Genomic DNA, 14350 nt, shown 5'->3' on the forward strand with positions numbered 1-14350 from the left:
TTGCTATTCCTCTTCCTGCAGATCACTCTTTTGCTTTTCAAAGGAAGCCTGCCTCTTCCCACAGATGTCATAGGAGGGGAAAGTAAGATTCTGCAGTACTGAAGTAACATTAGCTCTATTATGATCTCAGCAACACTTTAAAGTAAGTGGCCAAGCATTATTAATTCATTGGTGCTCACTTTCACATCATTTATCATAACGAGCTTCTACAGTACTCATGTGGATGCAATGTGTATTTCCAAAGAAATTTCATTGTGATTTATCTATTAATTAGTGGGCCATTACACTTTATTAAAGTGTTACCCAGAGCCTTAAGCATTCATTACTGCCTTCAGAGCAAATGCTTTAACTTCAGCTCAGCCTATCAGTGTCAGGCTATTCTGCCAAAAGCTCTTTTGCTTTTCATGGTGTCAAGCACTGCAAAGAACTGGTACCAAATAACCAAAGTGAATCTGATCCCTCTGGCCTCATTCACCTGCCCACACACAATGCACAGCACAGCGTTTACATATCTTTGCTAAATGGATATGAATAGGCAATGGAACAGAGAGGGCTACAGAGCAAACCCCCCCTTGGTGGGGTTGATGTTGCTGAGTTTCAACGTCTTAAAAATCTGTTCACAGAGAGCAGATAAAAGCAAGAACCCAGGTAATTCAATAGCTGCATGCACAAAAAAAGCAGGCAGGCTCTGAGAGGTTTTCTCCTGAACCATCTCCACAGATGGGGACAGAAAAGACAGCACAGGTTTGCTGCATTCACTGCCAGCTTCTCTGGAGAGGCAAGTCCATTGAATAGGGAGATTTAGGTAAAAGTGACAGTACCAGCCCTGTGAACTGGCAGTGACAGATCTGGCATGTTTATCATCACAGTAAGAAGTCACCAGCAGTCAGGCCTGATCCACCTCTGACATTCTGCAGGTTAGCAGCCATGCCACAAACAGCCCTTCTTTCACCAGAACAAAGATTAAGAAAACTGGATTTTTGGTTTCTCCACTCAATTCCTTGTGTCTTTTTCTCTCACAGCCTGTAATTTCTGGAGGGTGCACTGCCACAAGTGGTGGTAGGAGACAGGTCAGTCTTAAAAAAGGGAATGTATGTATGGATGCAGGTCTACTAGCCATGTCTGTACAAGCCAGTTCCTTGTTAGCTAAGGTTTCAGCAGCCATTTTATCAAAGGGGGGGGGGGGGAACAGGTGAAGAAATGCTGACTAAAAAATAAAATAGGCACAACAACAAAAGATGAGGCTACTGCATTTAGAACCAATGGCACTGTCTTAACAGCATAACTTTCCCCTTCTAAATCCCAGCCATAGCCCCTCCAATGGCTATGACACTGCCATTCTGAGAGAGAGTTTGCCACTAACACAACAAGGAAGAGAAAGCAAACCAAATCAACAGCCCTTCCTGCTCCTCCCCACCACCACTCTCTCTTCAGCTCCCCAGTCCTGGGCTAAGAGAAGACCTGGCTGTGCTGCTGGGTGACTCGGATAAACGTCGTTCTCCTGCTCAGTTCCTTCAGTTTGGCAGCTCCCACGTAGGTGCAGGTGGAGCGCAGGCCCCCAAGGATGTCCAGGATGGTGAGTTCCACATCCCCTCTGTACGGTACTTCCACAGTTCTGCCCTCAGAAGCTCTGGAGAAGAAACAGGTTACTGCATTTATGTCTAGATGTGAAATGTAACAGTGTGTTTACTGCAGCAATGTGGAGCTTAATATTGCAGTTTACAGGTGTTCCCCCAGCTTTATTGCTTGCTTGCCTGTTGCTGTCTGGTGCTCTCAAGCACTGAAATGCCTCAACTCGTTACCACCAATACTGTGAACTAGAAGCAGACAAATCTTATAGATGCTCTGATACCCGATATGTATATTGACAAATCTGCCCCTTCGTCCCCTCCACAAACTGCCTACAAGCAAGTGAAGCTTCCAAGTTTACTGAAAGGTAAACCTGACCTTGAGAGCTGCAAGCTTTAAAGTATAAGGAACAGTCAAGCTCAGGCAACTTACAGAAATGTTGGAGCTTGCCTCAATCAGCAGAGCTCTACAAAGACTTCAAAATCCCTGGGCTCTCTTATGTCACTGACCTGACACAGATGGAACTGTTCTGGCTGACTCTTACCAGCCCACAGAGCCCACACAGATGAAGTGGGAAACCTGCTACCAAAACCTGCTGCAGAACTGTCCCCTAAAGCTAAAAGGTGAGCTAGCAGAGTTCAGAGTCAGGCAAAAAGCCATTAAAAATAGCACTGCTGTGAATACTGTCAGGTATGGGCACATGCCAGCACAGACTGCACTGTTCCCAAAAACACATCTGAAGAGCACATGATGGAAGAATCCAGGCAAGTAACTCCTTCCCCTTCAGCTTCTTCCAGCCTCATGCTCAGCAATCCCTCCTGCAGTAGAGTTCACTTGTCACCAGCTGATCTCACTAGGCTTTAGAGCAAGCTCGTTCTGCATGGCACACCTTGGAGAGGTAGGCCTTGGAAAGGGGCTGTCAAACAGAAATGCAGAGAAGATGGGATTGCTCCCCTGCTTTCCTATAAAATGGAGGCAGAAAGTGCAGCAGGGTTCTGTCATTGTTGGAAATGTGGCTTTATTTAATTCTCCCTCAAACAAGTTGTCTAGGACAATGCAAGAAAGAAAAGGCATCCTTGTTTGGAGGCTCCATTTGCAAATCATTAACAATAGCAACAGCAGCTATGTGCAGGTACTTCAGTGTGAGCCTGGCTATATTTCATTCTGTTAGTTTAAATGTAAGGTCAAAGCCTTAGGGAGACAATAAAGAAGTGTTAATATGCCATGGGAATAAGGAACCATGATTAATCTCCCTACCTCTGATGAGTAATGGCTCTTTCTTAAATAAACACTGTAATAAGTGGCCAATAGAAAATGTATGTACCACTGCCATGTACCAGACTGCAAAGGGCACAGTGGTGCGTTGTATAGCCTGTGCTTCAGGGAGTTCACAGGCTTTTATTTGCAGCTCCAGTGCCAGCAGGAAGAGAAGACCTGGCCCATAGAATAACACAAACATAGTCATGTTACCATTCTGCAGCCTGGGTTTTGGCCACATCCACCTGGTCCAGTCAAAGTCAGGAGGTTCAGCTTGGGTTCCTGGGTGCTTGCTGAAAGACCACAATGCAAGAGACAGTGCATGTCTGGGATCTGGGGAAACCAGTGTGAATTTAACTACCAGATCCTGACATCTGAGGAGCTTTGCATGCTGCATTAGGCAAGAAATGCTGGGTTTAATGCATTCACTCATGACTGTCCATTCAATTCATGCATGAAACTCCAATTAATTTATGCATGAATGTCTCAGCAGTTCAAACATGCATGCCCTGTTAATTCATGCTTGAACACCAGGTGGGGCATAAATTGCAGGGTTTTGAGCAGAGAGCTGACTGCAAACAAAGGCAGCCCCAGTTAGAGTGGTCCAACAGACCTGCAGGGATGAGAATACTGCTCTCAAGAGTCTGACCACCTGGTGGTCCTTTTATCTGAGCAGAATTACAGCAATGTGGGGTGCTTCCAGCCACTGCCCCTGGGAGATGTCCCTGCAATGATTACGGTGCTGTTAGAAAGCTGGAGCTTGTGGGATGCCACTTTTGGCCTTGGATACTAAAATCTACAGAAGTGGTGAACATCTAACATCACAGCCACAAATCTCTAATAGCTAGACAGGTGCTGCTGCTCCTCCAGTATCAGCTGGTGGGATGTCCTGCTGAACAAGGAGTGACCTGCAGATACTGTACTGGGAGAAGCATGCTGGAAGAGAGAGGTGAGATTAGCTGCACAGAAGTTGTCAAGTGTCCAGTTTTACATTCATCCTTGAAAGTAAGTGTAAAGAAGTGTTGAAAATTCTCCATGCTCCTACCCTACATGCTAGGAGTAATGGATGTTCCAAAAGGAAAAGGAAGTGTATAGGATGTAAGTGGGACAGAAATCTAGAGCTGTGAGTTAAGCAACTGCAAGCACAGCATAAAAGGTCAGAGCTTAGTTAATGCTGTTTGACTGTGGAGCAAGCCCCAAGAGACCAAAGCTTTTTGGTGTGTCATCTCACTCCCAAGATGGGGAAATGCCCTACTGCTGCATATGGATACTCTTCACCCTAACCCATCCCCCATTTTGGATATAAATGAAGCTCTGCAGATACTGAACTCATGACTCTGTGGTACCTTGTGGTGGTTTAACCCCAGCCAGCGCATATAACACTCAGCTGCTTGCTCACTCCCCTGGTGGGATGGGAGAGAGAACTGGAAAGGTAAAAGTGAGAAAACTTGTGGGTTGAGATAAAGACAGTTTAATAGGTAAAGCAGAAACTGCTTGCAGAAGGACTTAGGATGAGAATCATGTTGATAACACATTGATGTTTTAGTTGTTACTAAGTAGTACTTATATTAAGTCAAGGCCTTTTCTGCTCCTCACACCACCCTACCAGTGAGGAGGCTGGGGGTGCACAAGAAGCTGGGAGGAGACACAGCAGCACAGCTGAACCCAACTAACCCAAGGGGTATTGCACAGCATATGGTGTCACGCTCAACATATAAAGCTGGGGCAAAACTGGCTGGGGACCACTGCTCAGGAACTGGCTGGGCATTGCTCAGCAGGTAATAAGCAATTGTACAGTTGTTTTGTATCCCTTACAACAACAACAATTAAATACTACTAATAATAACAATATTATTAATAGTGATTATTAACAATATTGGTTTATGTTAACAATATTAATTAAAATGTTAGTATTATTTAAAAAAATTTTTTCCCTGTCACATTGAACTGTCTTTATCTCAACCCACAAATTTTACTTCTTTTTTCCCAACTCTTTCCTCCATCCCACTGTGCTGGGGAGGGATGAGTGACTGGCTGTGTGATGTTTAGCTCCCTGCCAGGTTAAACCACAACAGAGGATTACAAGGGATGTCACAAAAGCTGGTACACTTGGCAGAGAGCTGCATAAGCAAGTCAACAGGAGCAGCTGAGGGATTTGCATCTCTGACATCTCTTCCAGAGTTATGACCCCAAGCTAACCTTTTCTCAGAAAAGAAATGTGAAGATGGAGCAACCGGGACTCCAAACAGCTGGAAAAGTGTGTTCTGATGTTCTCAGCAGAGCCTCTGTGTCCCTCACTAGCCCCTGAATGGTGAGTAGAAAGGGAGAACTATTTGCTTGAGATTTTTTACACAGGGTCCAGTGGTGCGTCTGTAACTCCTGCCCAGCTCAAGCCTGCTGCTGGCACAGTGGCTGGGAATCCTGGCAGGGTGAACGAGAGGAAGCACATGTGATGGTGCTCTGTCAGCCTAGCTAAATGCTGCCCTGGCATGAGGCAACATTATGAGTGGACGATTTGAGAAATGGCAGAAACTGGGGGCAGGTCTTCCAGGCTATCATTTGGGACACAGCAAAAGACAGCCAGCTGCTGGTGCTATTCTGTCTCTGTGGCCCAAATTCCACTCTACAGTTAGTATAAAATGCCAAAACCCAGCTTAATAGCAGCTGTGAATTGCTGAGTGACCACAGTAGAACTGCAGCATTCACACAAAACCTGTAAAATCTCAAAAGAGTTAACAAAAGTAAATTGGCTCTAAGTGAACAATACTGCATGTGGTCTCTGTTCCTGCTTGCCTTATTTCTTTTCTCCCATAAAAAAACCTTAATCATTGCCTTTCAGAAATTCACAGCTCTGATCCATGTTCCTCATGGAAGGACATAAAAATGTACAAATAAACCAATATCTAAATAACATACAAGTAATGAAACTGGGTACACAGATTTCATACAAAATCAAATGGATCAACCTGACGTATTCATTACAAAAACAATTACTCTTACAACTTTATTCCCTGCTAATGCCATCTCACACTACCTGTCAATTTTAATTTAACTATTTGCTGGAGGCTCAGGTTCTCCAGCCAAAACATGTAATTTTGAGAAGATGAAGTTTGTGACAAGTAGTCTTATTCAGCAGGGGGCTGAGCACACTGAGTGCCCCACTGCTTGAATAAAACATGGTGAGCACACAGGCTCTTTTAAAGACAAAACAGCTTATTGGGGTCACTGATACAGACTTACCACTAGGCTTTTGAAATGCATATGAAAAAGCCTCACTGACCTGACCTGTTTGGGGTATCCAGCATTCAAAATGCTGACTTAGAACCCTTTTGGTTCAAGTTTGCTGTAAGCTAAACTAGTAAGTGACTAAATTCCCTGTAACTTTTCCTATAAGAGTAATTCAAAGCAGAGCCTTGCTCTGTTTCTTGTCATCCCTTCAATGCCCAGTACATTTACACTGCTGGATAACTAACGGTTGCTATTTTTAAACCAAAGTGACACTCATGTTGGGATAGGTCAAGCAAGACCAAAACCAAGGCTGGTATGGGTAGCCAGCTCTGTGTTGTGACTGCCATGTGAAGGAGAATCATCTCCTTCACAGCTGACAACCAAAACTTACAGATTTAATGTCCATACCCGTTCTAGTTAGCAGTAATGTCATGGTTTAAACCCAGCTGGTAACTCAGGACCACACAGCCACTTGCTCATCCCCTCTTCCCCTTCCTTAGGTGGAGTGGGGAAGAGAATCAAAAGAATATAAAACCCGTGGGTTGAGATAAGAATGGTTTAATACCTAAAGTACAATATACTACTAATAATAATAATGATTAGAGAAATAATAAGGGGACAAAATATAAAACTAAAACAGGAAAGGAAAAAGAAAATAAACACAAGTGATGCACAATACAATATGCTCACCACCCGCTGACTGATACCCAGCCTGACCCGAGCAGCAACTGGTCCCTTCTGGGTGACTTCCCCCAGTTTATATACTGGACATAATGTGCTGTGGTATTGAATACCCCTTTGGCTAGTTTGGGTCAGGTGTCCTGTCTCTGCTTCCTCCCAGCTTCTTGTGCCCCTCCTCACCGGCAGAGCATGAGAGACTGAAAAATCCTTGATCAGGGTTAAGTCCTACTTAGCAACAACTAAAACATCGATGTGTTACCAGCATTGTGCTCAGACTAAAGCCAGAATACAGCACCAAACCAGCTACTAGGAACAAGATTAACTCTATCCGAGCCAAAGCAGGACAAGCAGACCAGGGGACTCCTTCTACATTACCTATTACTGGCACAAAAAGCCAGTATCTCAACAAGGACTAAAAATTTCAGATTATGCTTTTGCTCCCTTGTTGCCAAGAAGATTTTAGAACTTGATCCCCAGGGTCTCTAAAATCAAGATGCAAGTCAAAATAGAGCTATGGATCAAGCAGAATTTGTGTAATATTGTCCATAAGGAATGAAAGGGTCTATCTAGACTGAGCCTAATACAGGGCCATTCTGTACATCTTTTACTCCTACAAGACATACTACTTGCACTTTATCCAATTTTTAAGGGAGTCCAATGTCAATTAATTCTCATGCTGGCAACAAAAATATCAAATGCACACTTAAGGAGGTGGAACAGGATTTAACAGATGCCTTAGTCCTTTGGCCCATTGGTAAAGTAAGCTCTCTCAAAATCTTCCTGCAACTTTCACCAGCTCTGTGTTGGCCAGGCCCTAAATTACTAAGGTGCACTGAGATCCATGGTGTGCTTGGGCTGCTCTGTGATGTCTCAGGGAGCCGCCATTAACTACATGCCTGACTAGCATCAAGCCTTTCCTACACTCCAGCTGACACAAGCACATGGTAGCAAAGGACAGTAAGTTATCATAGTTCAGATAAAATGTTGCCAGCACTGCTGTGTACCTGGCAGTTGCCACTTTTAAATTATGAGATAATTACTAGTGCTGTCCACTCAGACCATTTGTTCAGTGGCTTTGATGACAAGCAGACTTGCTGGGGGACAAAAAAAAAGCCCCCAGACTGTACACTGCTTCTGGAAACTGCATATGCACCCAGAGTGAATTAAAGCTCAAAGATATGGAGCGCATCTTTCTGGTAAATCATTTCAGCTTATCTTGGATGCAGATGGGTAATTGTGCAGCTCTTTCTTCTGCAAATAAATAGTTGTGCTTTAAAGCAAAATCACACAGTGCCAAAAAAGCCCTGCAGGTCAACGATGTGGAAAACCAGTCACATGGTTTGCTCCCCTAAGCAATTCGCTGGTTGTCCTCAGTATAGCCAGATATCCTGCATACAGCAGTGCTTTTAACTGGTACAGCTTCATATGAGATTTAATAAAATAAAAAATAAAATCCCTTGCACATTACACACTAGCTTCTGATCTGAGCCCCAGAAAGAGGTACATGGGCTGAGGTAAAGTAGGAAGCATACACTCCACTCAACAAAGACATGTACATCCTCCTCAGGCAGAAAGTGAAGGCATCCCTGTCCCCTTCTTATCCTATTAGATGCAGAAAAATCTGTCTTTAAAAATCTGCCAACCGTATCCTGGGCTGCACCAAAAGGAGTGTGACCAGCAGGACAAGGGAGGCAATTCTGCCCCTCTACTCTGCTCTCGTGAGACCCCACCTGGAGTACTGTGTTCAGCTCTGAGGCTCTTGCACAGGAAAGACATGGACCTATTAGAGCAAGTCTAGATGAGGACACAAAGATGATTAGAGGGCTGGAGCACGTCTCCTGTGAAGAAAGGCTGAGAAAGTTGGGGTTGTTCAGCCTGGAAATGAGAAGTCTCTGAGAGACCTTATTATGGCCTTTCAATATTCAATATTTAAATATTTAAGTATTATCTTATTATAAGAAAGATGGGGACAAACTTTTTAGCAGGGCCTGTTGCAAAAGGACAAGCAGCTATGGTTTTACCCTAAAAGAGAGTAGATGCAGACTAGATATAAGGAGTAAAGTTTTTACAGTGCATTGCTTTTACAACTGGAACAGGTTGCCTAGGGAGGTGGTAGATGTCTCATCCCTGGAAACGTTCAAGGTCAGGTGGATGGGGCTCTGAGCAACCTGATCTAGTTGAAGACGTCCCCGGTCACTGCAAGAAGACTGGACTAGATAACCTTTAAATATTGCTTCCAACCCAAACTATTGTATGATTCTACTATTTCAGTAGCCCAAAGGAGACAGGTGTAAATGCTCTAAAATAGGCTGAGTCTTACCACTTTGTGAAGTGTTAAGTGAACTACTGCACATTTTTTATGGTGCATTTTAGCTTTTCAGAAGTGGCAGACCAAAAAAACAATGTCAGGGATGAGGACAGGAGGTTTGATCAAAGATAATTTCTATCTAGCATGATGTCTGAGATTGTCATGGTCCTATAAGCACGTCTCTGTGCCAAAGTGTGAATTCCATTTTAGTTTGTGGATCGCATTCTGCTTCACATTCTACACTGTCACCTTCACAGTGCTGCAACTCTTGCCTGTAGTAGCAGCTGGACACACTGGGGAAAGCCCACATGCTGGAGCAGTTGTAGTAGACAAGGCCAACAAAACCCATCAATCCTGAATGTCTGGAACACTAGATAAGGTCACTGCCTCTGAGACTCTTACAAATAGCAGTTTACCAGATGGGACCAGAGGCTGAATCTATCCCAAAAGAGAAGAATCAAAAGGAATCCTTCAGTAAATCAGTAAGACATGAAACATTCTCTAATGAAGTACGCAAGAACCGTGTTGTCTGAGGGCAGTAACTATACCTGCCACTCATAAGAGGTTTTCTAGAGTATCTTTGTCACTGACATGGACAATGGAATTGAGTGTGCCCTCAGCAAGTTTGCCGATGACACTAAGCTGTGTGGTTCTGTTGATATGCTAGAGGGAAGGAATGCCATTCAGAGGGACCTTGACACGCTTGTGAGGTGAGCTGATGCCAACCTCATGAAGTTTAACCATGCCAAGTGCAAGGTCCTGCACCTGGGTTGGAGCAATCCCAGGAACAGCTACAGGTTGGGCAAAAAGGAAATTCATGGTAGTCCTGTGGAGAAGGACTTGGGGGTGTTAGTCAATGAGAAAATGAACATGAGCCAGCAGTGTGCACTCACAGCCCAGAAAGCCAACTGTATCCTGGGCTGCATCAAGAGGATCGTGACCAGCAGGTCGAAGGAGGTGATCCTGCCCCTCTACTCTGCTCTCATGAGACCTCACTTGCAGTATTGTGTGCAGTTCTGGTGTCCTCAACATAAAAAGGACATGGAACTGTTGGAACAAGTCCAGAGGAGGGCCATGAGGATGATCAGGGGACTGGAGCACCTCCTGTATGAAGACAGGCTGAGAAAGTTGGGGCTGTTCAGCCTGGAGAAGAGAAGGCTGTGTGGAGACCTCATAGCAGCCTTCTAGTATCTGAAGGGAGCCTACAGGGATGCTGGGGAGGGACTATTCATTAGGGACTGTAGTGATAGGACAAGGGGTAACGGGTTGAAACTTAAACAGCAGGGGTTTAGACTGGATATAAGGAAGAAATTGTTTACTGTGAGGGTGGTGAGGTACTGGAATGGGTTGCCCAGGGAGGTAGTGAATGCTCCATCCCTGGCAGTGTTCAAGACCAGGTTGGATGAAGCCTTGGGTGATACAGTTTAGTGTGGGCTGTCCCTGCCCATGGCAGGGGGTTTGGAACTAGATGATCTTGATGTCCTTTCCAATCCTAACTATTCTATGATTCTATGAATCTGCTTTTTCAAAGTCAAAATTCTCAGCACTTTCCAGAGTAAAATAGCAATGGACAAAAGATTCCTTTGCAAAGCCTGTCTTCTTTTCCTTTCCCCAAAGGATTTTAGCTCAAAACCCAGGTTCCTGAATGCTGCCTGATTTGGGGCTATTCTGGTGCTCTGTGGACCAAAAAAGGGTGGGAAAACTATACAGCAGGATTTTGCTGCCTAAGAAAACTGCCACTACTGCCTGTCACTGAGAGTGCTTTGGATGTCCTGGGCCCTCATTAGTGTTACAGCTGTAACTCAACCCTATACTGGGGAAACCACAGCTGATTCACCAGGCACACACTTTTTGCAAACAGAAAAGAGCATGTGGGCCAGCCAGGAACCCTTACATCAACAGGACAACCCACCTGAACAAGCAGAGAGACAGAAACTGCAGCCTGGTATGCCATGTTCCATATACATATCCTGAGAGACACATAAGTCAGAACACTGCTTAATGACTTCCTAGACCACGCAGCTACTGCTGCAGTGACAGCACACTGCACTGACTACAGCTGAATGAACGTGGCTGCTCTCAAGATAACCACCCCAAGCTTCTTCTCCCTGTCTCTCCCCTGATGTCATACCTCTTTCAGATCTGCTGCTGTGTTAGTAACATCTTCCTAAAGAGGAAGAGGCATGTGCCTGTTTCCAACAGATGCCCTTTGCACAATTCTGCACCAGAAGTGACAGGACAGTGGTTCAGTGCAATTGCTCTTGTGTGGAATTCATACCTGTATTCAGCAACCCCTCCTGAATGCTTCTTCATGGCTGTGTCAGAGCTCATTCCATAGAATAGTTTCACCTTCTTGCCATTCTTTTCTATAATCTCCCCAGCACACTGGTCATGGCCTGCAAACATTCCTCCAAGCATGACAAAATCAGCACCGGCTCCTGTGATCAGCAAAACGACACATAAGAAAGCAGGGAAGGGAGAAGAGGATGAAAGATAAAGCAAGCACACAGCGGCCTCCAAAAACAAGAGCCCTGAATAGTTTGGTACAGAGAGTCCCCTCCGGTAATATACACAGAGAACTTGGAAGAAATGCTTTACTGAAGAACTGACACATGCTGAATTGTATTTCTTTGGTATTTTAAATGGAAAGAATCCTTTTCTGTTGTGATGACAAAGATACAGATTGTTCTACTCCACCCCACACTCTTTATTTTCAAACTCAGTTTTAACCCTTTACTTCATCAGTATCTGAGTACAGCTCCTTATTAACTATAACTGTGACTGAGGTACCCAGAAGCTCTAATCAGAGAGGTGTGACCTGTTGAGCTCAGTGCTGTACAGAGAGACAACAGCTCCTACTTCAAGAGCTTTCTAGGGTGCAAGCTATGAGTGGGAATGTACCCTGAAAGAAGGCGTACTCATGAATATAATGTACTCCTTCCAACGTAAACCAAGCAGATTTTCAAATTAAATGATGGCGTTTTCAAGTCCATCAGTCATGTTCAGTGTAGGTCTGGGTGATCCCTTATGAAAGAGATCAGGATGGGTCTGCATTTGGTTCCTGTTCTTTAAAAAATCTGGGCCAAGGACTACCACCCCTGGGTTCTGTGGTTTTCAGCACACACCACAGAGGAGTTCTAACCCATAGCTACAACTCCTAAATATGTTCCAGATACAGAATAACAAACTGAATATTCAGTTGTGCCTGTTCAGTCTTGTCCATCTCCCCAGCTTTGCAAATCATGAAATCAGTTCCACTGGGAATAAGATCAGGAAGAAGGTTTTTGGAATCACTCTTGATTTTCTACTGTGATTTCCAATATTTCCAGCTGGGCTGGAACTACTCCACCAGCAGCTCCTTCTGTGATAATCTGGCATATCTAGTCTTGCTTGGAAAAGTTTGGCTTTTGCTCTTTTATGAGCTTGTGGTGACCCATCCCTAAAACAAAGCATTTTCCTGTTCAGACTCTCTGCTTCTTCAATGTCTTTGTGTCAGAACAGGCCTCCCCTCTGCTAAGCTTCTTCCCAGAACTGGCAAAAAGAACATGGGTATGAACCTCCCTTCATAGAAAGCAGATGAGCCTGAACTAACCCCTCATTATGAGCATAGCTGAACTCTGGGGAGATCCCAGGCTAGGCAAGTCTAGCATTAGGTTCTGATCTCTCTCACTATCCAAACAATAGCACTGGGCCTTGAAATCTGAAGAGTGAGATCATTATTGACTGCTCTCCTTCTGCCATCTGTTTAAAAGCTCTGTAGACAAACCTGAATTTGGGAAAATTTTGATCTTAGAGTACATGACAACCATGGAGTGTGCCAGTTCCCTCCCTCCACCTCTTTGCCGAAGAGCAGACCTAGCAGCAATGCCTGGGGGCAGAGCACCCAGCTGCTCTGCTGACTTCACCTCCCTTTGCCTGGTCGTTGTTTGAAAGGAACAGTATGTTCATGGTAAAGTGATATTAAAAATGAGGCTGGTGCAAAACTGCTGAGCACATCACAAGCAATATTTATAGCCAGGCACCCATTCAGGTGTCCAATCATGCCAACTACCTGGCAGATTTTTCCCGAGCTCTCTTGTTTCAGATGGCTGAGTTTTACAGCCTCAGTTTGACTCACAACTGATACTACTATTAACCTGCCAAAAACGAAGGGAATGCTCATCGTTTAAGACATTCTCAATTACTGGTAGGGAGCTCCTGTTGTTACCTGGCACAATTTTACTTTACCTTTGCAAAAAAAAAAAAAAGTACCCTGGGAAATCTAGTTGATGTCTTCTTCAGGGGTAGAAGAAAACAACGTGAGGAAAAAGGGATGGATCTGGGGCCAAGTTTTCAAAGAGGGCATTTAGAACAAGTCAAAGGCCTGCCAAAGGACACTCTGGACTCTTTGCCTTGTTCATACTTCCCCTGAGCTCCAGTCCTAATCCTGTCTCTGGCTGTGGGTCTCACAGCCTCCAAATTATTAATGCAAAGCAGTCACATGAAATCTACACTTCAGAATCACAGAATTGTTGTTCCTGTGCACTTCAGTATCTACTATTTTCCTTCTGACTGCGTATTTTGGGAGAAAAGCAAGTAAGCTTGAATTACAGGACTGAAACTCATTCGACTTGAGTAACTTGCAAACTACAATGTAATTCATCAAGCTCTTCCAGATGAGAGGAGCTATGTCACAGCAGACACAGCACATGTAAACATTGGAATGACACATGCTTATTGCCATGCAGCTCCAGGAATAATAACCCCATATTAAGTATGCCCTCCAGAACCTTCCACCCTGCTTCAGTATTACGAAGATGTCTGAAAGTTTCAAGTCTGTTTCACTACTTTTCTATCAGTTAACGTCCAACCAGGAAGCTGGTTTCTGTAGCGTGTTCTTTCTTCTGCATAGTTTTTTGTGCAACCAGAAGCTCTAGTCAAGTTTGAGACACCCAGCTGCAGTCTTTCAAGTACAGACAGACAGCATTCCTTTATTTTAGGCTGTGGGGACTGGGAACACCTGGCAACAAATCCCTAGATAATACAGGACATGATGGGGTACACTGCATACAAGCATCAGCAGCTTGCCCAGAGTTTGCTAGACTTGTCCTCTTTCTACACAATGCCACTTCAATGCACTGTCTTCCCCTTTGATGCCTACACTGTATCTAGGCTGATTTTGCTCATTCACATTTCACAGTGCCTTCTCTTTCAAGCCATTACAGAATCTGTGTGCTGACGCCAGCACTCACACAGTTCTGCTGGATCTGGATGGAGTCCCTGAGATGTCTTTTGTACGCCTGATAATAGAAGTTAGTGATAACCAGC

At 44.4% G+C, this 14350-nt stretch overlaps 1 protein-coding gene across 1 annotated transcript in view; it reads right to left on the minus strand.

The window, feature by feature from the left end:
- Positions 1-1300: 1300 nt before the first annotated feature.
- GMPR (guanosine monophosphate reductase) overlaps positions 1301-14350 on the minus strand; it is a 39169-nt gene continuing 26119 nt past the window's right edge. Inside the window, exons 8-9 of the mRNA XM_005149884.3 lie at positions 11322-11481; positions 1301-1630 (exon numbers count right to left, since the gene is read on the minus strand). Coding sequence (XP_005149941.1) covers positions 1450-1630; positions 11322-11481 — 341 coding nt within the window. The 3' untranslated portion in view covers positions 1301-1449. The remainder of the gene's footprint in view (positions 1631-11321; positions 11482-14350) is intronic.

This window comes from Melopsittacus undulatus, chromosome 1 (assembly GCF_012275295.1).
Source record: "Melopsittacus undulatus isolate bMelUnd1 chromosome 1, bMelUnd1.mat.Z, whole genome shotgun sequence".
Taxonomy (NCBI): domain Eukaryota; kingdom Metazoa; phylum Chordata; class Aves; order Psittaciformes; family Psittaculidae; genus Melopsittacus; species Melopsittacus undulatus.